The sequence below is a fragment of the Vombatus ursinus genome, unplaced genomic scaffold (genome assembly GCF_900497805.2).
Source record: "Vombatus ursinus unplaced genomic scaffold, bare-nosed wombat genome assembly UNPS02014814.1, whole genome shotgun sequence".
In the NCBI taxonomy this organism is placed as follows: Eukaryota; Metazoa; Chordata; class Mammalia; order Diprotodontia; family Vombatidae; genus Vombatus; species Vombatus ursinus.
Window position 1 is genome coordinate 14,663,230 of NW_020954592.1, and position 25,879 is coordinate 14,689,108.

Sequence of the window (25,879 nt, forward strand, 5' to 3'; positions counted from 1 at the left end):
CCTCCCACAGTCTTTCTGTATATAAGGTCCATCTTGTCTCCATTAAGATGCTTAGATTCTTAAAATCTAGCCACTGCTGGGATTCTTATAATCTAGTCAGGGCTTAGATTCTTAAAATTTAGCCACTGCTGAGATTCTTAAAATCTAGCCACTCCTTACCTAGGTTTCAGACTCCTTAAGAGTCTGCCCAATATGATGGATGTTCTAATAAATCTTGTCTTTGACTGAAAGAAGGCTTGGGTCAAATTCTTTCGGGCAGGACCCATGTGTTGTGATTTTGGGGTCTCAGCACCCCTAAACCTCAACAATGCCACTGGGCAATTATATACAAGTGTCCATAAAAAGAAACCAGTATACTTCAGAAGCCTACAATGTTCCTGAAAGGTTTTTATTATTGAGCTTGCATATATACTAAGTAATAACTAGTAGTAATAGCTTGAATATGGTCCAAGCACAGATTTATGTCTGTTGACCAATGACAAGCCTAGCTAAGTTTGGGAAGACTCATCAACAAAAGGTCAGCCACCAGGTGATGAATTTTCTATGCCACAAAACCTCAGGAAGACAGCCTAAGGCATAGAGTTTCCTGACCTTTGCAGTTAAAGAACAAATCACACTTGACAAGATTATTGAACTTTTAAATATCTATTTTGGTGACCTACTCCTTTTTCCAAATGAGTTAAAATTCCTTCTGGAGTGAGCTGAAATTCATAAAGGGGGAATTAATGAAGCTCTCCTATTAACATGAATAGAAAAAATAATATGATTATCCTATTGACACAGCTTCCTGTATTAGTTACAATTGCCCTCTAAATGTTCTGTGATAAACTTCCACACCCAGGGAAGAAAAACAGGCCATACACATTGAACTTGGGAGTACCTAATGAGGTTTACTGAATGACAAAGGTCTCAGAAAGACTAAAGGTGAGATGGGATGTTCGTTAGATTTTTTTTCATGATTTGTCTCTACCAGCTATCTAAGCAGTATAGAGGTAGGGAAAGAGGTTGTGTGTCCTTCATTCTGTGAGGACTGTGATGTCAAGGAGGTGATATCAAGATTTGCAAGTGAATTGGATTTAAGTGAGGGAGGGCTGTGCAAAACAGCCTCACTTTCTCCTCAGGAGTCATCTGGGTCCAGTGGCAAGATACAGATCTGGATGACTGAAGATGGCCCTGAATGCAGTGGGAGACCTTGGCTTTTTTAAGTTAATGTCCTTCCCAGTCTCGCTTTGTCTGAGGCAACACTCATTCAGGCTAGATAAGAAATGAGGGAAAGAATAGTCTCTTTTACTTGGTCAAAAAAAAAAATCAATCTAGGAGTGGAAGACCCTTAGGCTTTCTGGCCAAAACAGAAACAATTGCTATTTATACTCAGTCTGAGCATCAGAGCCCAAATAATGACCAAGTGAGGCTTGGGCTGGGACTTACTGTTGGCCAATCAGTGAGAGCCAGAGTGATTTGGCTTTAAGATGGATGAAGGAAGTAGTAGTCCTCTAAATGGCTAGCGGCAACTCCCAGGAGTCTCAAGAGAGTTGTGACAAGAGATGCTTTTCCACCAGCTAGCTAAGCAGCACAAACGTCTGAGGCTTCAGATCAGCTGGAAAGAGCAGGAAGAGTGGAGGGTGAAGAAGGTGTCAGTTCCATGTATTAGCATCACTGTGGGGTTGGGGGGCAGGTAGCAATTTGCTCCTCAAAGACGGCTCACAAATTTTGCTCCATTTTTTTTTTTAACAAAAAAGTCAAATATCTAGCATAAACATCAGGGATATTGTAATTTTCTAGTTCTCTGGGACTAGAACCAAACTAAAACTAAAAACCAGAACCAGAACTAAACATAGCATTAAAAGACTCATTCTTTATTTAGTACTCAGAACTCTGTTATCTACAGAAACTGAGTGCTACAAAATAATTACTCCAGTTGGGCTCAGATGAGCATTATCACAATTGTGGAAACTGGAAAAACTTACCAAGAGGTAAGCAAAATTATGAAATGGTAATAGATAAGTAAGCAGAAAACAGTATTAAGACATTTTCTCTTCAACTACTGTTTCCACAGGCAAGGGGACTTGCCTTGAGGCTTGATCCTTGGGGAAGAACAGAAGAGCCTTTTCTTTAAGGAATTACAACTTTCTCTTGATGACAGCCATTCCTAGCAAAAAATAAATATTCGTTCTTTAGACTAACATTTGTAGTCTTAAAAGTCCTAAAAAACAGACACGTCCTTATTATGAGCCAGGTTACAGAACAACCAAAACCAGACATTATGAAATGCATAGAATCAATCAAAGTTTTCTTGGGCTCTCCCTTTTGTGAGTAATAACATTCATGAAGGAGTAAGATGCAACCTTAAGTTCAGCTGTGCTTATTTTTAAATGCTAGCTTCACTTAAATGATGATAGCAACTCATGGACAAATATAAAGATGTTATAGAGTGAATGGGATATGGGAGACAGTGAATCAGACAGAATGAAAAGTCAAGGATAATACCAAGTTTATAAACCACATGGAAAGGTTGATATACTCTCAACAAAAATAGGGAATATGATAGGGATTTGATCAGGGAAGGATAAAAGCAGTGAGAGCCCATTTGAAATTAGATAACATGAATGTGTTGTGGACCCTGTTATTATGATGGTGTGATTTCCTCTAGTGGTGTTCAGAAGTTTGGAGGCAAGGTCAGAGATGTAAAATGGGGGCTCTGGCCACTTCGATATAGAAAAAGACATAATTACAGAAGAGAATTAGAATTTTCCAAAAGGAGAAAGAATTCTCCCAAGAGGCTCTCAGCTCCCTCCCTATCAACGGAAACCTTCAAATGGAAGATGGATGATCGTTGGATGTTAAGGAGGGGATTCCTGTTTAGGCACAAATTTCAGATGACTTCTGGGGTCCTTTCAAGCTTACATGAAATTACTCTCACGTTTCCTATTATTGTCAGGAGTTTATTTTTTACCATACTTCTTTGTATAGTTGCTACATCTTGTAAGTAAATTCTGGCATTAAAAAAAAAATCAGTCTTTATTAGGCACATATTTGGGAGATTTGTTTCACATTCTGTTTGAGGTTTTAGATGCAATGAGAAAAAGAATCTCCAAAAGAGAAAAACAAGAAGGTTGGAACTCCTTAAGCATTGGCCAAAGGAGAAGTGCAGTAGACAATGGGGGGAAATGTTCAGGGGGAGGAGAAATTTGGGGAAATCATACAAACCATAAACTATTTAAAATGATTAATTTGTTGAAGTTTTTCAGTGTAACAATCAAATACTATGTTAACATAAAGTCTTAGCCCAAATCAAACTGTAGGCTCACAGTAACTACCACCAATCATTACCTGTTCTAATTCATATGCCTTGGCCTTGTCTTCATCCCGATCTGCATTCTTCCGATATGCCATTCCCAGGCCCCACACTGCCAGGATGCTGTAGATGTTGTCTCTAACCCAGGCATCTTTTTGTTCATGACTGGCCGAAAGTAGTCCTGTTACTGGACTCTAGAAAAAGAGAGGAGCAAAATAACAGTTTATTAAACTGCAATTTAGTTTATTCCCAAATGTGGGACATCATCAGTGCATCTTATATACAGACAAGATAACAGTAGTTGCCTGTGAGACAAAATAAATCCCATAAACAAGATGCCACTGGAAGCTACCTGGTAGATATAAAACACGAAAACTACAACATACTAATTATAATCTTGGGACTGATTGAGAAACTTTCCTTCTATTAAACCTAAACTGACATCTTTAGACTTTAACTTGCTGCTTCTATTTCTGAGGTCAAGAAAAATGTCGAATCCCTGTTGTACATGACAGTCTTTCAAATATTTGAAGACCAATTCATGCTCTTAAGTCTTACTTTATTCAAGCTAAATATTTCAGTCTGTTCAGCTGACCCTTTTATGTTATGAAGAAGCTCCAATATCATCTTAGTCATCATTCTGTAGATGGTCATCTAGTATTGATATCCTTTCTAAAATGTATTACCTAGAGGAGAACACAGTATGCCATCTGTTGTGTGACGAGTACAAAGATGAGTCGATGGAATACAGAGGGCGGCTAATTAACACACCCTTTCCAGAAGTGATAATATTATTATTGTCCCCAGAGCAACTGGTAGATGGGGATTATACATGCGGTGTGCACTAGCAGCAGATAAACAGCCTAGGTGAACAACTGAATGGGGTGTGAATGTGAAACAAACAATGTAGTCTTTGTACTGCAGACTCTGAGATGGACTCTAGCACTTGAATACCAACTCTGCTAAACTCAGAAAAATTCAGCAGAGGATGGACCACCAAGATCAGGATGAATTTTTTGGGTCGTAACAGAAGAAGCTTTCTACGCAGTTATGCATGGGGTTGTGATCTCTGTCAGAATTTGAAATAAGGAATTTTTGATGATGCTGAACATAAAACAACATATTTTATTTCTTGGATTAAGCTTAATTTGAAAAATATCACTCTTAGTATTATTTATCCTTCAAAGAAGACTAAATATCTTACAATTGCCTATGTGAAAAAGCATTTCAGATGGATAGAGAGAACATTTATTTCATGCTTATGAAGTGTCAGTCACTTTGACAAGTGCTGGGGATACAAATACAACTAATTAAGATGGTCTCTATCCTCAAGTAGCATACATTAATGGTAGAAAAACAATACACAGAAGGGAGAGAGGTACAGACCCCTCAGTATGGGGTGGAGATGCCCAGAAAATTAAGAGAAAGTATAATGTCTTTGAGATGTTCACATGGAAATACCAATCTAATACTCACTATATGGGTTCAGATGGTACTCTATGCAGCTTGTGAGTTTAAGAAGAACATGTCTTAATCCATTTATATGTCCAAACTATAAACAATGTTACAATGAGGTTTTATTATACTTAGTAAAGACAGTTTTATTATTAATTCACTTAAAACTAAACTAGATAGGGGCAGCTAGGTGGTGCCTAGATAGCAGATAGAGCACTGGCCCTGAAGTCAGGAGGACCTGAGTTCAAATCCTGCCTCAGACCAAACAGTTGACACTTACTAGCTGTGTGACCCTGGGCAAGTCACTTAACCCCAAATGCCTAACACAACAACAACAACAACGACAACAACAACAACAAAAACTAAACCAGATAAAAAACATACTGACAGTGAATGTGAAATCCCTGGCTCACAAACTTCTAAACAAATTCACATACACAAATACATTTGTGCTCACCCACTGGCATTTAGGCCTTTGTTCTCCACTGTGTTTCCATGAGTACAGTAGAGTTATGCTGAGTCATCTGTACTATCACTCAACTTCATAGTGAGGGAAAAAAAACTTCACATCTCAACAAAATGCTTAGAGTTCTAGGGTCTTTTCCTTCATACTCTGTATACTAACAGGAATATGAAATTAATTCCAGAAAAAAGGACACATTACATGATCTAACTTTGAAAACTAAGTGAATTAGCAAGTAAGACTTACTAGCCACCTATAATATGCTAGGAACCGTATTTGGAACAGATTTCAAACAATCTCTCCTATCAAGAAAGCTACTTAGACTACCGGAGAAGGCAATTTAAGTTTTTATGTAAGTGTATACAGAATAACCATAAAGATAATATATAAAAAGTAGCTAAATACAAAGTAATTAGAGACGCAAGGCATTAGCAGTTGGGGGGGATGGACATCAGTAAAGGTTTCACGTAGTAAGTGGCAGTTGAGCTGTGTATTAACGGAAAACATAAAGGAAGAGAGGAACAACTATAAGGTGCAGAGGTGAGGAGAGAGTGCATTGCAAGTATGTGGGATGGCCAGTTCAAAGGCACAGGGAGGACAGACAGAATAGGTCAGGAACACAGAAAATTTTCTAAAAATCACTTCTTGGGGTAGCTAGGTAGAGCTCTGGCCTTGGAGTCAGGAGGACTCAAGTTCAAATCCAGCCTCAGACACAGAACACTTACTAGCTGTGTGACCCTGGGCAAGTCACAACCCCATTGCCTAGCCTTCCCCCTTAAAAAAAAGTATCACTTCTAGGTATATATTTTTCAAAGTCTAGACATGCAAGTGCTATTCATTCTTCAAGATGTACTGCCTAGAATTAGTAGAGCATTTAGAAAGGCCCCAATGACCAAAGTTATTCTCTTAACAGGAGAAACAAACTGAGTTTAGGGCCACAAATTCCAAGAACTGGAATGATGACTAAAAAAAAACCAACATACCAATACTCCCTTCAAAACTTTCATAAAACAAAATATCACTTAGTTGCCACTCAAGGTGTAAATAATTGTAGGGAATAGACTAGAGACTATACCTGTGGTTTCATGGATAATAGAAATGAGGAAACTCACTCTACCAAATAACTTTACCATTCAAAAAGGATTTTAATTTGTTTTTTTTTTCTTTTAAATTAAAGGGAACCAAATAGTATAGAATGAGGGCTGGTTTGCTAGGTTACTCTGCACATGGTAATCTTTTTTTATTAACTGATTTATTTTTAGCTTTCAACAATCACTTCTGTAAGCTTTTGAGTTTTAAATTTTCTCCCCCTTCCTCTCTGTCTCCCTCCACAAGATAGCATGCAATCTGAAATAAACATTCGTATTAAACATAATTTCACATTAGTCATGTTGTAAGGAAGAATTAGAACCAATAGGAAGAACCAGAAGAAAGAGGAAACAAAACAGAATTAAAAAAAAGAGTAAACACTATGTTTCAATCTGCATTCAAACTCCATAGTTCTTTCTCTGGATGTGGATAATATTTTCCATCATGACACTTCTGGAGATGTCTTTGATCCTTGCATTGCTGAGAAGGGTTAAGTCTATCAAAGTCAGTCATCGCATAGTGTGGCTGTTACTGTGTACAAAGTTCTCCTGGTTCTGCTCACTTCACTCAGCAGCAGTCCATACAAGGTTTTCCAGGTTTTTCTGAAGTCCACCTACTCATCATTTCTTATTGCACTATAGTATTCCATTACATTTATATACCACAACTTGTTCAGCCATTCTTCAATTGATGGGTATCCCTTCAATTTCCAATTCTTTGCCACCACAGAAAGAGCTGCTATAAATATTTTTGTACATGTGGGTCCTTTTCCCATTTTTATGATATCTTGGGATACAGCCCTATAAGTGCTATTGCTGGGTCAAAGGGTATGCACATTTTTATAGCCCTTTGGCCATAGTTCCAAATTGCTCTCCAAAATGGTTGAATCAGTTCACAACTCCACCACCAATGCATTAGTGCTCCAATTTTCCCACATCTTCTCCAATATTTATCATTTTCTTGTTTTGTCATGTTGGCCAATCTGATAGGTGCAATGTAGTACCTCAGAGTTGTTTTGATTTGTATTTCTCTAATCAATAGTGATTTAGAGCATTTTTTCATATGACTATAGATAGCTTTAATTTCTTCATCTGAAAACTGCCTGTTCATATCCTTTGAGCATTTATCAATTGGGGAATAACTTGTATTCTTACAAATTTGACTTAGTTCTCCATATATTTTCAAAATGAGGCCCTTATCAGAGACACCAGTTGCAAAAATTCTTTCCCATTTTTCTGTTTCCCTCCTACTCTTGGTTGCATTGGTTCTGTTTGTGCAAAAACTTTTCAATTTAATGTAATCAGAATTACCCATTTTGCATTTCATAATGCTCTCTATCTCGTTTCTGTCATAAATTCTTCAGTTCTCCATAAATCTGACAGGTAAACTATTCCTTGCTCTCCCAGTTTGCTTACAGTATCAGCCTTTATATCTAAATCGTGAACCCATTTTGACTTTATTTTGGTCTATGCCTAGTTTCTGCCATACTCTTTTCTAGTTTTCCCAGCAGTTTTTGTTAAATAGTTGCGCATGGTAGTCTTAAAACATACTGAATCTTATGTCCTTGTCATATTGGTCAGTCTCACTTTTATATATAAACACTACCAAATGCTAATATTAACATTTGAGATTTTAAACTAGAAACTTATCTTTTATGCCTATGGACAATTTGGCCACGAAAGCTGAAACTTGTTATTCACTACAAATTAAATATATTCATGTTTAATATGTCTTCACCATTTCCTGTGAACTAGGTTTCAGTTGAGAAGACCAATATCCTTTCAGGTCCCCAGATTTACCTTTTCAGAAGTATTGCTTCCTCCTCAAACTATTTTGTATTGACATATTTGTGTACCTGTTTTATCTCTACCCCTCATGTAAATTCCCTAAAAGGAAAAAACTTTTTCATTTTTTAATTTGTATCCCCAAAACCAAGCAGAGTCTTGCACATAGAAAATGCTAAATGTTTAATGAAGTGAAGTGCTACTCTTTCAAGTCTATTCCAGGTTCACTTTTTCCGGAAAGTTTACCAAGATTTGTCTCAGTCTAATTCAGTTTTCTCATTTGTAAATTAAGGGAGTTGAACTAGATGACCTGTGGGGTCATGATCTTAGTAACACCAGATCTATCCTTTAGCCTTTCCATTGGCTTAGCATTTTTGTACATATATCCATATACTTGCAATTATTTCTTAGTGCCTCTATATTTCTATCACTTAAGAGTGCTAATGCATAGGTACACAGTTCTATACATTTGTATTTCTTCATACTTGCTTATGTTTTCTTTGTTGTCTAACCAGAGTTAGATTTCAAACTGAATGATAGAAACAGTATTAGACTGCATTGCAGAAACTACAAAGTGTTTTTTCTCTAAATAATTCCAACTGGTTACCTGTATAAAGACCCATCTCTCTATTTAATTATTATGGCCTCTAAAGAATCAAAATCCTGAGTTCACTCAATGAAAAGCAATGGAGAAACACACTGTTAGCTCAAGTAGACCATAGAATATTTCCAATGATAACCTACATACAAGAAGAAATGTAATAAAAATCATTTAGTCAATGTATGATTATAAAATGCGATGGAACGGATCAGAAGACGGAAACCCAAAGAAGTGAAGTAACCTGTTCAAGGTCAGGCAGGTTGTAAAGACCACAACGCCTGGAATTCCCCAGGGATAGTACCTGAGAACTATACTGTCACAAGAAATATGTAACAAGAACTAGAGAAAGAGAATGCTGGGTGGATCATCTGTAGCAAGAACAGAAAAGAATAACTCAGATAGTAAAACAATCACATAAATGATTGAATGAATTGAAATGAATTCACACAAATGAACTGAATGAATCACATAAATGAAAACAAAAAAAGAAAAACAGTTCTTAAATGTGTATCTTTAGGGTAATGTGTTTATTAGAAGGAAGTTTTCTTCAGGACAAGAATGATGGCTTTTAAAATATTATATGCTATATATATATCCTGGGTACCCCTTCAATGTAAAACATTGAGCAGAAAATGAATGAGACTTGAATATGACATGTACTATGCTACAGATTTTCAGTGTTGGAAGCCATCTTAGAGATTACCTCATTCCTCTCTACAAAATTCTCTTTATAAGCATTAAATTCAAGACAACATTTATAATGTGCCTATTATGTGTTAGGCACTAGGGATACAAAAATATAGACAACATAAACGTTGTTCTCAAGGAGTTTATATTAGGGAAGGAAAGACATTTACACAAATAATTATAATACAGGAGAAAGTGATAGAAATGTAAAAAATTTCATGTTACTCTGAGTAACAAGAAGAAAGAGAACATTTTAATCTGAGTTAAAAGGCTTCATGAAGGACATGAAAAGTGGTACTTTAGGTGGAGGGAGAGAATTCCAGGCATTGAGGACAACTAGGGAAAAGGCAGAAAGATGGGAGATAAGAGTGCCAGGTTAAAGGAACAGCAAGTAAGCCAGTGTAGCTGGATCAGTGACTGTGTTTAGGGGTACAACCTGCAACTGGAAAGACAGGAAATAACCAGGTTATAAAAAGCATTAAAGGCCAAATAGAGTGGTTTACATTAGATTCTAGAGGTAAAAGGCAGGCACTGGTGATGAGGATGGGAGCTAAATGCCAAAAGGAACCCCCCCCCCCCAATTTTCCCACATGGCCAAATCTCTGGTGTTTGCCCGGGGCTATAATTCCATCAATTGGCCTTTCATTGTGGCTACACCCAATCTTTCAATTCTGTTACCCTTAACCTAGCCTAGCCCTCCCTATGGCCTCTGACCATTTCCCACACTTAATCCTAGTTAGGCTCCACTGTACAGGTCCCAGGAGTTCTATTCACCCCAGCTTACTGGCCACTCCCATCCAGATCTCCTTAGACCCCTCCTCCAGTCACCCCAAACTACTTGGCCACTCCTAGATCCCTCCCACAGTCGTTCAGTATACAAGGTCCATCTTGTCTCTGTTAAGATGCTCTGATTCCTAAAATCTAGCCATGGCATAGATTTTTCACAATCTAGCCAATAGCCCACAGATGCTCAGATTCCTTAAGAGTCTGGTTAATATGGTGAATCTTCAATAAACTCTGTTTTTTGGCTGAAAGAAGGCTTGGGTCGACTTCTTTCAGGCACGACTTGCGTGTCATGATTTTGGGATTCCAGGACCCCTAACCTCTACACCTCATCACTGGAACTCACTGAAGCAGGGAAGTAACAGGGTTAAATGTATGCTTTAGAACTACACCTCCACCCCCACACCCCAGGCAGCTATGTGGAGAATAAACTGGGGTAGACTGAGATTTGAGGCAGAGGGGTTAGTTAAAAGGCCTCTCTATTGATCAATATTCTCTGATCACAACCAGATATATGTAGCAAACGAAATAGCCCTGGGCTTTGGAGTCAATGGATCTAGATTCGAATCTCAGGCTCAGCTACTTTTGTGACCTAGAGCAAGTAAATATTTTTCTTTCTGGGCCTCAATTTCCTCATCTGTAAATGAGTGGGTTGGACCAGGAAGCTGTTCTGATCCCTTCAATCCTGTTATCTCATAATCTATAAAAATTCTAAATGACCTGTCAAAGAAAGCTAATTTACTTTAAATAACTGCAGTTATTTTCCTTTTACCAATCTTGGTAGAAATGAATCTAAAAACCAAAAGAAATGGCCAAAACAAACTCTTGTAATACTATTTTTTTTGAAAGCACCCCCAACCCCAAAGCATTCATATGCAAAATCAAATCCACATGTGGATCTGTCAACAAAACCAGATCTTTCCTTGTTTGGCTTGAAAACTCCAACAATATTTGGCACTAAATATACCTGGAAGCTGACTCACAGAAAAATTTTCTCTCAAAAAGATGGGAATAAGACATGTGAGCTGCTCTGAATGAACTACCTTTCAGGGCAACTTGAGAACCAACTGCTGTCTTGAAATGGTCTAATAACTTCTTTCAAATTGAAGGGAGACAGGTCAGTTCCTAACATAGCAGAAAGAACTGTGAAATTGATTTTTAATTCTATTTTGTTAAAGTTAACATTTTCCTTTGCTTTAAGTTTTATTCACGTCACTTGGGTCACAATTCTTTTCTCTTGTAACTAATGTTTATATCCTCACATCATAATTTGTATTTCCATCTTTTGTAACTTCAACTCCAAAGCTAGTTTAATCTAAAGGTCAAGTTCAATTAATTCAATCAAAGCTACTGCAGGCTAATCCTGCAGACTAATCTCATCACCTGAGGACCACCACCAACTCCAGAGAACTAATTTCATCTCCAAAGGATACTGTAATGGGGAGGAGCTGAGAAGACACTTATCCTACCTCTTCACTGAAAAAGTCTACTAATCAAGATTGTCTTACCTTTGTCTTTTGACTCAAATCATGTCTTGTTTGTGGTTAAGAGAGTTTCAGAAGGGGAGGGCCAAACAACTGTAATATCAAATTAATGCCAGAGGGCTTTTTTTTTTAACTTTCTAAACAACCAGAAGACACACCTATGTTGCTTAAGATTTTGCTCTGTCATCTTGTTAATTATCATAAAAGACCCAGCTCTCCTTCACTCTGAATACTGAAGAGTCAAGAGCCCCATTTATTAGATTTACTACTAGCCTAGCTTATGAATTGATCATGTTTGGATCTTTGCTGCCTCAGTCTGCCTTCATTTCCATAGGGACGGCTGGCAACCATGAAGGGATTTGAGGCAGGACACTGACCTCAGTGGCTACCTCTGTGAAAGACCCCTAGAATACTCTGATGAAGAATTCTCTCCATGGATTTTTCTATAGGATCACCCCAGAAACAGATCCCCTCTTGACTCCAAACTCAAATTATCTGAGCCAGGTAATTCTTGCTTTTCAATTTTTGTGAGTCCCAAATCCCCTAGGGAATAAACACATTCTCCAAATTGTTGGCAATCAGTCAAATGCAACCTGAACTTCCAAGTACTGCCTGGGTAAGGGGATCAGAATTTCCTTGGATTTAGCATATTGCACTAAAAAGAAATTTTTTGAAAGGAAAAAAATGTAACTTGGGAAATTTTCTCTTATTTTTTGTTTCATTTTTTGTGCGCTTTGGCAAAGAGCATAGAAGGTCAGAGCTCTAAAAGAGCTCCCTCAGCTAGCATGGACTTAGCTTTCAGTAACATAAGTGTAAGGTAGAAAGGAGGACTTTGCTAATAGGCATTTGTGTGTGTGTGTGTGTGTGTGTGTGTGTTTCTGTGTCTTGGCAGAGTGAACAGGTGGCTTTGACATATACTCGGAACCCAGACAAGGACTTAACCTATTGACAGCCACACCTACACTGGAGAAGTATGGCACTATGAGCGAAGTTACAGAAAGCAAGGGTCAATAGGAGAATCCTGAGTGCTCCCAGCAATGAGGATGGGATCTAGACTCCAAAAAAGGAAAAACCCTGGACTTTCCCACATGGCCAAATCTCTGGCGTTCACCTGAGGCTAAAAGCCTATCAACTGGCCTTTCATTGTGGCTACACCAAATCTCCCAATTCTGTTACCCTTAATCCAGCCTAGCTCTCCATTGTCCTACCTCCCTATGGCCCTCGGCCATTTCCCACCCTTAATCCTATCTAGGCTCCATTCTCCCTTGGCCACATGGTCCAGGTCCCTGGAGTTCCATTACCTCATAGACTACTTGGCCACTTCTAGCTTCTAGATCCCTCCCATGGTCTTTCTGTATATAAGGTCCATCTTGTCTCCACTAAGATGCTCTGATTCTTATAATCTAGCCACTGTTCAGATTTTCACAATCTAGCCAATACCTCATAGACACTCAGATTCCTTAAGAGTCTAGCTAATATGGCGAATCTTCAATAAACCTTGTTTTGGGCTGAAAGAAGGCTTGGGTCGAATTCTTCCGGGCATGACCCTCATGTCATGATTTTGGGATTCCAGTACCCTTAACATCTATACCTCTTCACCAGGAAAGACTCCCCGGGTTTCTGTAAATCCATAAGCTGAGGAACCTGTGTTTTCTTGTTGTTAATTGTTAGCACAAGCAGCAGAGAATCAATCCACACTTTGCTGCTTCTCAGCCTCAGAGGCTGCACTGAATGCACAATCATCTGTGAACAAAAAATCATGCACCAACTCTCCCTCCACTTCAGTCACCAAGGCCAAGGACCTGGTCTATGATTAAGCGCCTAGAGGCACCCTGCACCCATTAGGCCAGTCTGACTGAACCGAAGGGGTAAGGGCCAAGGCATTCTGCTGAACCACATTGACTCTTCTGAAAGTGAATGAGATATAACCTCTGTGAAGACTTCTGAGGGTGGTGATGAAAAGGCTGTCTCGAAACTAGAGATAGGCTCTGAGAGAACAACCAGGCCATAAATTTAAATTACCTAAACCTATAGGAATTCAGCCCTAAAGACTCCCTCCTGATTGCCACTGCATTAGGTATACTAATAAGGACATTTATGTTTGGACTGGCTATATTCTGTTTCCTTGTTCTTTGGGAATGGGAAAGATTTTCGTGCCTAGAATGTAAGCCCGCCTCCCAGCCAATGGGAGTAAGGGGACAGTGGCAGGGTGGGAGTTTCTTGTTTGCATTAATATATATAACCTTGCTTTGTCCTTTCCGCCTCTCCTCTCTCCTGCTGCTGGTGTACTGGAGGAGTAGATGCCCCTTCTCCTGAGATTGTAATAAAGAGTAACTTTTTGCTTCCACCTTGAGAAGTCTCTGAATTTAATTGTGTTAGAGTCGGTGTACCACACAAAAGGAAAACCCCTGGGATGAATTAGAGATAAGGGTTTTAGAAATTTGCCAGCAAGAGTTTCTGTTTGTTCGGCTATATGTCTTGTAATAGTGGATGTCTTGTGATAGTGCAAATCTTTGTTGCACCAGAAGAAACAATCCCTTGCAATTAGTGGCAGACAGGGCAGCATCTCTTACAAACAGAATTATCAGAATCATTTCTCCTCCATCCAGGTAAAATCATTCTACAGGTAGAATATCTCATACAAGTAGGAGGATCTCTGCAACAGGTAGAAAATTTCCCTCTACAAGTGGGGAAAAGCTGGATTCCTAAATCTTACCAGTTTTTGTTAAAAAAAAACAAACCTTTTTTTAAAGAAAAACTAAGGGTGAGAAATTTTTCCCCCTGTTATGTAGCCAGTCAAAGAAAAAAGGAAGCAAAAACTAGTACTGCAAATATTTCTAACAGTTTGCAGTTCAAAAATTTATTCCCTTCAAAAGAGACAAACTATAGAAAATTATGGGGTTCAATTAGCACACTGAAAGGAACCCCTTTATATAAGCTTCTCAAATTGTGGGACCAAGAAAAGGCTCCAGGTAAAGTACAGCCAGGTATGTGTATGGCGGTAGGCCAGAGTAAAAATGTGACCTTGAGTATCAGAGAACATAAATTACCTTGAGTAAATATAAATAGCAAAAGAAGCTCCAACTATCCCATGAGACAACTTGTACATAACCCTGGGACATCCTGGCACTATGCCATCTTTGTTCTGTTTCTATATTAATACCTGACCTGTCCTGGGATTGGTGTAGGGATCCATGATGTTACTTTGTCTGGGTGCAGCCCAGGATGACTAGCCTCTTATGAGTAAATTCCCCTTTAATCTAATTAACCCAAAAGAAAAAAAAAAAACCCTATTAAAAACCAAGCTGGTATGAGCCCCTCTTTCTTTGTATCTCAGTATTCTCTAGGAGGGTATGCCACCCCACAATTGGCATAATTAGGGCAGGACTGTATGCCCTCTTACATCTGGCATAGTTGGTAAGATTGTCTGCCTCCTTACAGTATGATAAAGAAATGCACGATTAAAATATGTGTAATCTGGTTTAAAAATGCAAGAAATTCAGCTGATAAATTATTCTGGCTCCAATTTGGTACTTTTGATTATTGTATACTATAGAAATTAAGAGTGGCCATCGAAAAATCTCACTCAAATCAAATGATCTATTGGTTCTGTTGGGAGGCTCTGTCCAAAGAGTCTTACCCAACAGACCTGAAAGCCTTCTTCTCTCTAGCCTGACTTGTCTTCTGCCTCTCCTGTGACTCCACCAACTTAATTCTCTTCCTGCTATCCAAGGAGACTTTAAGTCTCCAAAACTGAGGGGCAGCCTACTGGCTTTTTCCCTCAGAAAGGCTAACTCATGATATGACTATTGGAAATTTAGGTAGTATCAGCCTTTCAGTCTCTCTGACCTTAACATATGGAGAAGGGACACCCCTAAATTTGATGAAGATCCCACAGATATTACAACCCAATAGAACATATTTAGGGGTTATAACTATACCTGGGGAAATGTGACAGATCTAATGGAAACCTTACTCTCCCTAGGAGAAAGAACAGCCATCACGGAAGCTACAAATAGATTAATCCCAGAAGGTGCAGCACTTTATAGACAAGAAGGTCTTCCAAGTTAGCAGTTATAAGACCCAATAACCCTAACCATCATGCATGGTAGAGACTTACTACTTGCAGGAATACTTGTACCATCCTTTCCAATAACTGGAGTAAGTTTCAAGAAATCTTTCAAGAAGAACTGTACCACTTTTATGACAAGCTGTGCAAACGTGCTAAGCAGTATATGACATTGGATCCAATTAATCAAAGGAATGCTAGGATTCTTAATTTATTTAGTCAGTTCATTCCTGAAGTACGTTATTCCCAAAAGAGCTGCCCAGGTTGTCATGAGAAGAATATCAATGAGCTTAAAAGCAATGCTCATTATGTTTACGAAGAGAGAGACACAAAGGAGCTAAAGGAGAAAGATAAAGTGGAACCAAAGCCCATACCTCAGGCACTCTGGGCTGTTGCTCAAACAAGCTCCAGCTCCTTTAAATCAATCACGGAATCACAAACCACCAGTGTGTTTTTACTGTCAGAAGAAAAGGCATATGACTGCAGAGAACAAAAAAAAAAGGAAGCTTTTCTGGAACCTTCGAAGCTTGTTTGAACTAGAATACCTGACTTGCCCTTCCAGATCGCAAAAGAGCATTGTTATTGATTCCAGCCTTGGGACGGGACTTCCAGATTACAGTATGCACTTTTCTCTTTTTTTGTTTGTGAGAGAAGGAGGGGTGGCCTCTGGAGTCCTCACTCAATTCCTTGGAAGTCTCCTTGCCCATGGCACATTATTCTACACAGATTGCTGAAGTTTCAGCCAACACTCTACCCTGCCTGTGGGCTGTGGTTGCCACTGCCCCTTTACAAAAAAAAGGCAAGTGATTTGGTAATTAGGAGCTCCACTTATAGTATAGTAGGCTCTTTTGTTGAGACATCAAACTCAAGCCTTTTCAGATCAGAGACTTGCTAGGTATGAAGTGACTTTCCCCGAACAAAAAAAAAAGGTAATTTTAAAGTGATGCTCCATTCTTAATCTAGCCACTTTACTTCCTGACATTCCAACTTCAGGGAAGCCTCTCTGTCATTGTTCTTCTGTTGTGGATATAGCTGAAAAACCCCGTGATGACATTTCAGATACCCCACTTGTCCTTTATACAGATGGTTCCTCTTTCATGAGGGATGGCATTAGGTATACAGGTGCTGCCACAGTCTCTTACAATGAATGACACACTCTAGGCTCCCTCTTTGCCCAAGTGCGTCATCTTGCTAAGAGACAAAGTGCAGCCATTATGTTTTTGGAGTCTGCCATTTCCTGATTCTAAAGTCACAGCATCAGTTGTTGCTAAGATCTTTCTAAAAGATATTGTGCTTAGGTTTGGTCCTCTTACATGAATTGGCTCTGATGGAGAACCCATTTTACTGAAACTGTACCTTCTCAGGTTTACTCGTGTCTTGGGATAACTCCCAAGTTTGACACCGTCTATCATCCTCAGAGTTCTGGGCAAGTTAAGTGTATGAACAAGGAATTTAAAACTCTTGTTGGCAAGTTATGTTCTGAAACTCACCTGAAGTAGCCACGAGTACTTCCCCTTGTTTGCTTCCATCTTCGAAGCAGATCAAGAGAGGAAATGCGTATCTTTCCTTATGAAATGCTATTCAGTCATCCTCCCCTTAAAGCAAAACCTTTTCCCCGACTATACACATCTTTGCTAGGAGGAGACATGTCAGCTCCTTGTTACATCCAGGAGCTGCAATGCAGACTGAAAGAACTCCATGAAGCAGGAGCTGCAGTACAGAACGGTCCTTTGGACTTTTCCTCATACCACGTCCATTCTGGTGACAAAGTCTACATCAAGAATTTCCAGTTAACCAGCAGGACTCAACCTGCTTGAGAAGGTCCATTCCCAGAGCTGTTGACCAGTACAACTGCCATCAAGATTGGAGAAAAGGACTCTGGGATTCATTGCCCTCATGGTAAAACTGGCACCACATTCTGACACATAATGTGCTTATCTTCTGACACTGATTATCTAAATTTTAGCTTTTGAGGACTTAAAGGAACTTGAACCTGCTTCCTTGTTTGAACCAGTGCAAACACAGGACTTTGATAGTGATATCACTGTAACTTTAATGAGCATATAATGTAGTTTTGCTGTGTCAGTTTAATATTAGCATCATTACCTATAGTCTTCTCCTTTCCTGCTTCCTCCTGTCATTAGACTTCATGGTCAGGTATGACATACTCTACACCAAGCCAGAGCCACTGTGCCACATGGGTACTGGGTCTGTCATCAGCTCACTGTCACCTGGGTGCCTATTCCTGTCCAGGCAAATGAAACCAGGCCACAAATTGCAAATGAAGAGAGAGGTTATGGATTACCTAATGACCCATTCCTATGTTTTGTTTTTGTTATCTATGAAATTTACTAGTAGTGATTGGAATTCATCTAACTGGTCACAACCAGTGTCAGTAAGAATTCAACATCTCAAGAATTTATAAGTTTCAGTGAAGTTTTAACACTTTATCTACAGTGGCTTTCAAGTACTACGTTTCCCTACTCCCACTAGCTCAACCTCTGCCCACCTTTGAACTAATGGGAGAGGACATAAAACGCAACCTCATCCTCCTATTCTCTGTAACAATATTCACCTGTACTAAGACTCATCTCTCTGAGTTCAATAACAGTCAACCCAAAAACATAACTTTTACAAATGTTACTGCTTCTTCACCACCATACCCAGAATCCACATGGGGGTTGGTAACCCCAAGGCAATTTTCCATCTGCAATTCATCAGCTTACACCTCTCTTCCAACACAGTGGGATGGAACATAGCCATCTACAACGGCCACCAGTATGAATTCATAATCACTCTAGGCCTAATATGGAAAAAAAAAACCTGCAAGGAATTTATTAACTTTGTGGCATGCACATAAAAATTCTGTAGTTATTTCCACTTCAGGAGATAGATTCTTTTAGGCTATTGTGCCCACTTTTGGGATAATAGCAATAATAGACTCAATCAGGAACATTTCTACTGAGGGTGAAAAACTAGTTCAAGACCTCACTCAAGCCATCTCTCAAAACATCTAGTGCTATAGAGATTAATTTTTTTTTTTAAGGCAATCAGGTTAAGAGACTTGCCCAAGGTCACACAGCTAGTAAATGTCAAGTGTCTGAGGCCAGATTTGGACTTGGGTGCTCCTGACTCCAAGGTTAGTGCTCTATTCAATGCACCATGTAGCTGTCCCTATATATATATATATATACATATATATATATGTATATTCTTTAGCAAAGGCAGTCCTGCAGACCATTTAGCGTTAGATACTTGGCCTCACGGCTTCCTCTGGAGGAGTCGGTGCTCTTATTAATCAATCCTGTTGTTCTTACATTAATAAGAGGAAATTGTTACAAATATACATGAGCTTTAACGTATTATGAATGACACCCAGCAAATTATGACAGAATCCTATGGATCACTTAATGATAGCTCCTGGTTTTCTTCAATATTTTCCTGGCTAAGAAGAGGAGGCATACTAACTACTCTAGTTAAATATGCTCTCCTGGCCACAGGCCTCAGCATTATCTTTTGCCTTTATATTAATTGTTTTATTACATGTAGTACTAAGGTTTTCTCAACTGATTCCTACAGATCCATGGTATTGATCAAGAAGTAGCTTTGCAAGGATGAATTAAACATTTTAAACAAATATTTTTTCTTTCTTTTTCAACCACTGCTTCAGCTTTACTAATCATGGAGTGATAGATATACATGATAGATATAAAGGGGCCTCTGCCCCCTGAATTCTTTCCGGACAATCGACTCCCAACATTATCTACTTCGTCACCACTGCCTGAAAACTAATCTCAGTTAATGAGACTTTGTTTATTAACTCCAATCACCTATCTTGTTTGTGGTTTAGGGAGTTTGAGAAGGGGAGGTCCAAACAATCATAATATCAAACTAAAGACAGGTTTTTTTTTAAAAATATCTTTCTGGCCCATCAGAACAAGACACAACTATGTTGCTTGAGATTTTCCTCTGTCATTCTGTTAATTACCATAAAAAAAAAAACCTCTGCTCTCCCTCACTTGTGGACTTATTAAAGAGTCACCCATTTATTGGCTACTGCGAGCCTTGCTAATAAATTGATCTTTGCTGCCTCAGTAAGCTTTTATTTCTATCATGACAGAATACTGATTTAGGAGTCAGAAGACTTGGGTTCCAATTCTACTTTCGACCTCGGGCAAATCACTACAGCAGGAGTTCTTAATCTTTTTTGTGTCATGGACTCCTTTGGCAGTCTGGTGAGGTCTATGTACCCCTTCTCTGAATAATGTTTTTAAATTAAAATACATTAAAATACATAAAGGAAACTAATTATATTGAAATATAGTCTGTAAACAAGATTATGATCACATGAGATCTAGTAGTAAATATAACAATTACAATTTTGTAGTGACTATAAATGATATTTTGAAATCTACAATGAATATAACGTGATACAGTATATTTCAGTGAGATATTTATGAAAATAAGGATGTAATTTTTTTCCTATCCAATTTCCCAGGCCTAAATTGTTTTTTGGCCTAAACTGCTTGTCTTGACCACTCTCATTCTACAATGTGCACCTGGTACATTAAGAATTCAGCTTTTGTTGTTGTTCAGTTGTATCTGACTCTTTGTGACCCCCATTTGGTGTTCTCTTGGCAAAATTACTGGAGTGGTTTGCCATTTTCCTCTTCAGCTCACTTTACAGATAAGGAAACAAGGCAAAACGGACTTGCCCAGGTTCACACAGCTAGTTAAATGCCTGAGGCAGCCTCTGAACTCAGGTTTTCCAGACTCCAGGCCCAGCACTTTCTCTATTCACTTCACCACTTAGCTGCCCCATGAATTCATCACCTGAGTACATAAAGAAAAATGAGTCTCCATCTTTTCAAGGGCATAGTTGACACAAAAACAATACATAAAAATATGTGTTTCTGAGAGCAGCGAATCACCTCTAAAACTGGACAGACACGCCAGTGTCACTCTATTTCAAAGAAGAACGAGACTTTAAATTTCATTAAGGTCAGTGCCCCCTAGTTAGAGGCTTCACCACCATCAAGGGCAATGGCTAACTGTATGGACTGAAGACTGACAGATAATAATTCACCACTAGATTTCCTAGCATAAAAATGCTTTGAATTTTTCAAGCAAGCTGTAGAAATTCACATTTAATGGGGTTATCAGGGAAGACAGAGAGGTAAGAAGGAAAGCCTGGAAAATTCTTACTAGTTCCCTGAAAACAAACACATGAAAAAGCTCAGATTTTAAAAAAAGTTAGCTTTTAAAATATTCTGTACAGAAAAAAAAATCCCAGCAACAAACTCACCCTCATTTTTTTTTTATGAGACCATGGCTCTTAGGCCTATAAGGTGTCTTAATTCTGGAAAATGGAATTACCAAGAATAATTAAGCATCAATCAATAAGTATTTAATAACAATCTTGCATGTAGTAACAGTTGGGCTGATTTTTGCCCTCAAGGACCAAACAGGAGACAGAAAATTAACATTTGTGAAGCAATTAGAGAGTGAGTAATGAACTGTGCAGTAATGACTAACTTAGGGGCAGACAAAGTCAGGGAATAAAGAGAGCACAAAGAACAGGAACAGAAATAGAAGTTTTCATTCTAATTTGTCTGGCAAAGATACTTTCTACTTATATTTGGACAAGACCTTCTGGCCCATGTTTTTTGGAGCACTACCCAAACAATTTTAACAAAACCCCATTCCCCACCCCCTTGCATCCCAAGCCACCTAAGAATGAAAAAAATAGAAGCTTAGAAAGTTAAAAAACAAAAACACTTTGCCATGGCTAGATCCTGACTAGCTAGCACTAGTTAGTAGCAGAATGATGGTTATCTATATTCCTTCCTTTCAAGCCAGTCCTCTAATCATCAAATTACACTTCCTTTTCTTAGAGACTCCCACAATAATTGTCATAAGAGGCACAGGGTCCCAGAGCACTGCTTCCCCACTGGAAGAATAACATTTCAATGGAAAGAGCATGCAGCTACCTATGTACTCTGTTATTTTCACATTGTTTCTCTTATTAGAAATGTTAAGGTCCTTGTGGCTGGTAACTTTTTTGATCTTTCATTGTACTCTTAGTCCTTAGCATAGTGCTAATGGATTAATCAATGATTGTTGACTGACTACTAGGGTAACTCCCCGGATCACAAGCTTATCAATCAATCAATCAACAAGTACTGATCAAGCTCTGGTCACTGACCCACCAATCAGTCAACATGCACTGCTGACTATGTGCCAGGCACTGTGCTGGGCGCTGGGAGTACAAGTACAAAGAAGGAAACAGTACTTGCTCATAAGGAGGGGCTGTTCTAATGGGAAACACGTCTGTATATACATATACAGCATAAAATTATATAACATATGTATAATACATATTACAAATTTAATAAATACATATATGTATATACAATATAGACACAAAAGAAGAGAGAGGTTTGGAGGGGAGAGGTAAAGTGGAGAGGGGAAAGAGGGAGAAGAGAGGTACAGAGAAACAGAGACAGGAGGAAGACAAAGTGAGAGGGAAATGCGGAGGAAAGGGGGGAAGGAGAGAGAGGGTTGGAGGGGGAGAAAAAGTAGGAGAAGGAGAAGGGAGAGAGACGGAAAGTGGGGGGAGCGTGCAGGGGAAAGGGGGAGAAAGGGAGAGCAAGGGAAAGGGAGACAGAAAAAAGAGGACAGGAAGGGGAGCCAGAGAGAGACCAAAATGGGGGACGGGGCCAGGGAGCACCCCACAAGTGCTTCAGGCCAGGCTACACCCCTCGGCCAGTCCGCTCGGCCCATCCCCGAGGGCGCAGTCACTGCCGGGGGTCGGGGGGCCTCCCAGACTCGGGCCGGGCCGTACCCCAATGTTCGGGGGTCCGCTCAGGTCGCTGAGCTGTCGCGCCACCGGGGCCGGGGCAGGCCCGAGCGGGCGCCCCAGGCGGGGTCGGGGAGTCCGGCCCTGGCCGGCCCGGGGCTCTGCTCCGCTCCGGCCTCCTCCCCCTCCGAGGTGGGCCCCCGCAGCCCCCGCCGAGGCCCCGGGAAGCGGCCGGAGCCGCGGGGGTGGGGGCGGGGCGCGGCGGGCTCTGCACCCACCTGATAACACAGAATGGTCTGTTGGACCAGCCGGGCGTACCCGTCCAAACGGACTCCCGAGTTGCTCCTGCTCCTCATCTCGGGGATCGCCCCCCACCCCCAGCCCTCCGGCTAGGACAGCGCGCGAGCACACGCACGCGCGCGCGGGAGGGCCCGCGGGAGGCAGAGGGAGGAAGGGCGCGCGCCGCCGCCGCGCGTGCCGCCGCCGCGCGTGCCCCAGCAGGCGGTGCTGCGCACGAGCCCGCGCGCGCCCCCGCATCCATTCATACCTCGGACTCGCGGCCCCTGCATGGGCTGGCTACGGGTCGTTACCTGACCGGGCCATTGGTAAATTTTTTTATTTTTATTTTTTTTTACCCTCTTTATATCTAAGCAGGTGGCATGCATATGATCTGCAAAACGCTCTACTGGTACTAGCTTATTTGCACGTTAGCACAACCCTGTAAGGCAAGCGTTGTCATCATCCCCATTTTGCAGATGGGGAAACTGAGGCCTAGAGCATCAACCATTTAGTATATGCTTGCAGGGAGATTTGAACTCGAGTCTGTTTCTGACTCTGAAATCCAGCGCTCTAGCCACTGTGCCACCTCCTATACTGGAAGAGGGAATTTATTTTTTGTAATTTTTTTAAAAACTGTAATGGCAAATATTTTGGGACACGGCCAGTGAGGCACAGGTTTTGCTTCAATATTACAGAGGTTTGTTTCTCTTTCTTCTTTCTGCGTAGAAGGAAAGAAAATAAATGGTGGCTAATTAAAAATAAGTTGAAAAATTGTGTGTGCAAGAACTTGACCTTGGAGCCGAGCGGGCTGCGGTTGCGGGGTCCAGAGCGGCCAATTCCCCCCAGATATATTGCAGCGCGTTTGGGATGGTGGCGAGGCGGCTGCGGCGCTCGCAAGGAGCCCTCTCTGCTGCAATCTGCACCCCTCTGCCCAGCCAGCCCCATCAAAGAAAGAAGCCTCTTCCGCGTGCCTCGGGGCCGACTGATTGTTCACAAAAAAGGGAAGAAACAATCTTTAGAGGCCTGACCCGGGAGGACAACCAAAAGCAGAGAATGGGCTTGCCCGCTCACTTCGCAGAATCTGGCCTCCCAAAGGCTATGACTAAAGGCTAGAAGCTGTCTAAGTAAGGCTCAACCTCCGAGTCTGGATAGAGGAGAAAAAGGCGGAGGCACTAGGGGACTGGGTAGCCAAGGAAGTATGTATAGCACCTGCAGTATGCATCCACTGCAGTTCCCCTTCCTACCGTAGTGTTGCAAGCTTTGCAGCAGAGCAGATCTAGCCTTGAGGTTGGGAGGAAGAAGTGAGAGAGTAAGTTACCGCCCTCCCCAACGTCCTGCCTCATCTTGCAATCTGCTGGGGAAGGAAGACAGTTCTGCATACCAGGAGCTCTTTGGTATTTCTTAGAAGAGAGGATGATACTATCTTTTACAACAGGTTAGTTGTACTGCAGGCCCCATAAAACCTCACCAATAAGGGAAGTATATGCCAGAGTGCAACAAGTCACTGGATGTTACACTTGCATGGTCTGCTCTCATTTCAAAATCAGGGTTCCTCCACCCGCACCCCCCACAAAACAGGGAACTAATACAGAACTTACTTCTTGATTTTCAAATTTCTGTTAATGATATGATCATTATCCTAACTACTCAAGTTCTGAACATGGAAGTCACCTTTGACTCCTCTCCCACGCGTAACAAACACCTAATCCCAGAATAAATGTGTGTGTGAGGTTCGTGGGAAAAGAAGGATGGATTTAGGCCTCAGATTTAGCAAGTAAAAAAAAAAATCGAAATTGGAATAGGTAAGCCTTTTAATAGCACTAATATCATGCTTAATATTAACTGGACAGGTATGTAACAGATTGATCATTTCATGTAAAATATTTTTTTTTTGAAAATACTCATTTTATTTGGTGTTTGTTAAATTCAAAACAAAATAAATATATAAGAAAATGGGGAGAAATAAATGGCAAAAGGGGCAGATTCAGAAAAACCTGACCTGTATGAACTGATATGGAATGAAATTAACAGATTCAAGAGAATGATTTATTCAGTGACCATAACTTTGTAAAGAAAATAACCATGAAAAATTTAGCAGCTGTGACCAAGGCAGTGACTGATCACCACTTGAGAAGAATGTTGAAGATACACTTTTTGACAGATGAACTAAAAGGAAAAATTAGACATTTTTAGAAACAATTAGGGTGTGGTAAAATCAGCTAGAACCATTTCTCATGAAGGTTATTAAATTTTCGATGTAAGCATTTACACCTTGGAAATCAGCAAATGCTAAAAAATATTATTAATAATAAAAATTGAACTTAAAAGTCTGCAATGCCTATATTTATTTTTCAGACAGCCAGTTGTTAAACATTTACCAGCACATCCCTAGACATGCCCAATGTGTGAATTTGTTTTTTAACATTATATTTATTTGTTTACAAAGTAGGGCTTTTGGTGGTGGGGGAATGATAATGATAGTGGTATTTTTTTAAAAAGAAAGGAAAGGGAAAAAAAGCACCAATAAATCATTAACGTGTACATAGACCAGAGAGAAAGGGAGAAGGGTTGTAGACAAGCAAAGCAGTGTTGAGAAAACAATGTTAAACTTAAAATACACAGAAATATCTGAAGGTAGTGGAGATTCAATTTCATGTACAATCAAATATTTCTGTTCTTTGTATATGGAAATATTCATCTGTTGATGATTGTCAAGTTCATAATAATAAAAAGAAAAATCTTTACAAAACATTTAACCTTGGTTAAAAAAAAAAAAGCCTACAAACAGTCAACTTACTGAGGTATACTCAAAACCTGTATAAATATGTTGCCCAGGGTTGCTGAGACGCAGGATCTCAAGGACTTTGGAGGATCTCCTCTAGAAGTCAGAGACTGAGAAAGATCTCCCCTGAATCCCAAAGACCTCTCCTGGAGTCTAAGAGGGCTTCCCCAAGATGACAGAGAATCCTGGGGCTAAACTGTTTATAGAGATTATCAAAGAACTCAGATTTAGAGTTCTTGAGTTCAGAGCATCCTTGAAGAAGACTTCCATGAAAGTGCAGGGGCACCGGACAGATAGGCAGCTACCTGA

General features: G+C 40.0%; 1 protein-coding gene across 3 annotated transcripts in view; it reads right to left on the reverse strand.

The window, feature by feature from the left end:
- The window catches only part of PHKA2 (phosphorylase kinase regulatory subunit alpha 2), a 109,569-nt gene extending 86,657 nt beyond the window's left edge, over positions 1–22,912 (reverse strand). For 2 of the 3 annotated variants that reach the window (XM_027835312.1, XM_027835311.1), the window contains exons 1-2: positions 22,788–22,912; positions 3,331–3,489 (exon numbers count right to left, since the gene is read on the reverse strand). In XM_027835312.1, the coding sequence (XP_027691113.1) occupies positions 3,331–3,489; positions 22,788–22,865 (237 nt within the window). In that variant the 5' untranslated portion in view covers positions 22,866–22,912. Of the gene's footprint in view, positions 1–1,428; positions 1,598–3,330; positions 3,490–22,787 lie in introns of those variants that run through there. The other variant, XM_027835313.1, reaches the window with a different exon arrangement.
- Between the last annotated feature and the right edge of the window lie 2,967 nt (positions 22,913–25,879).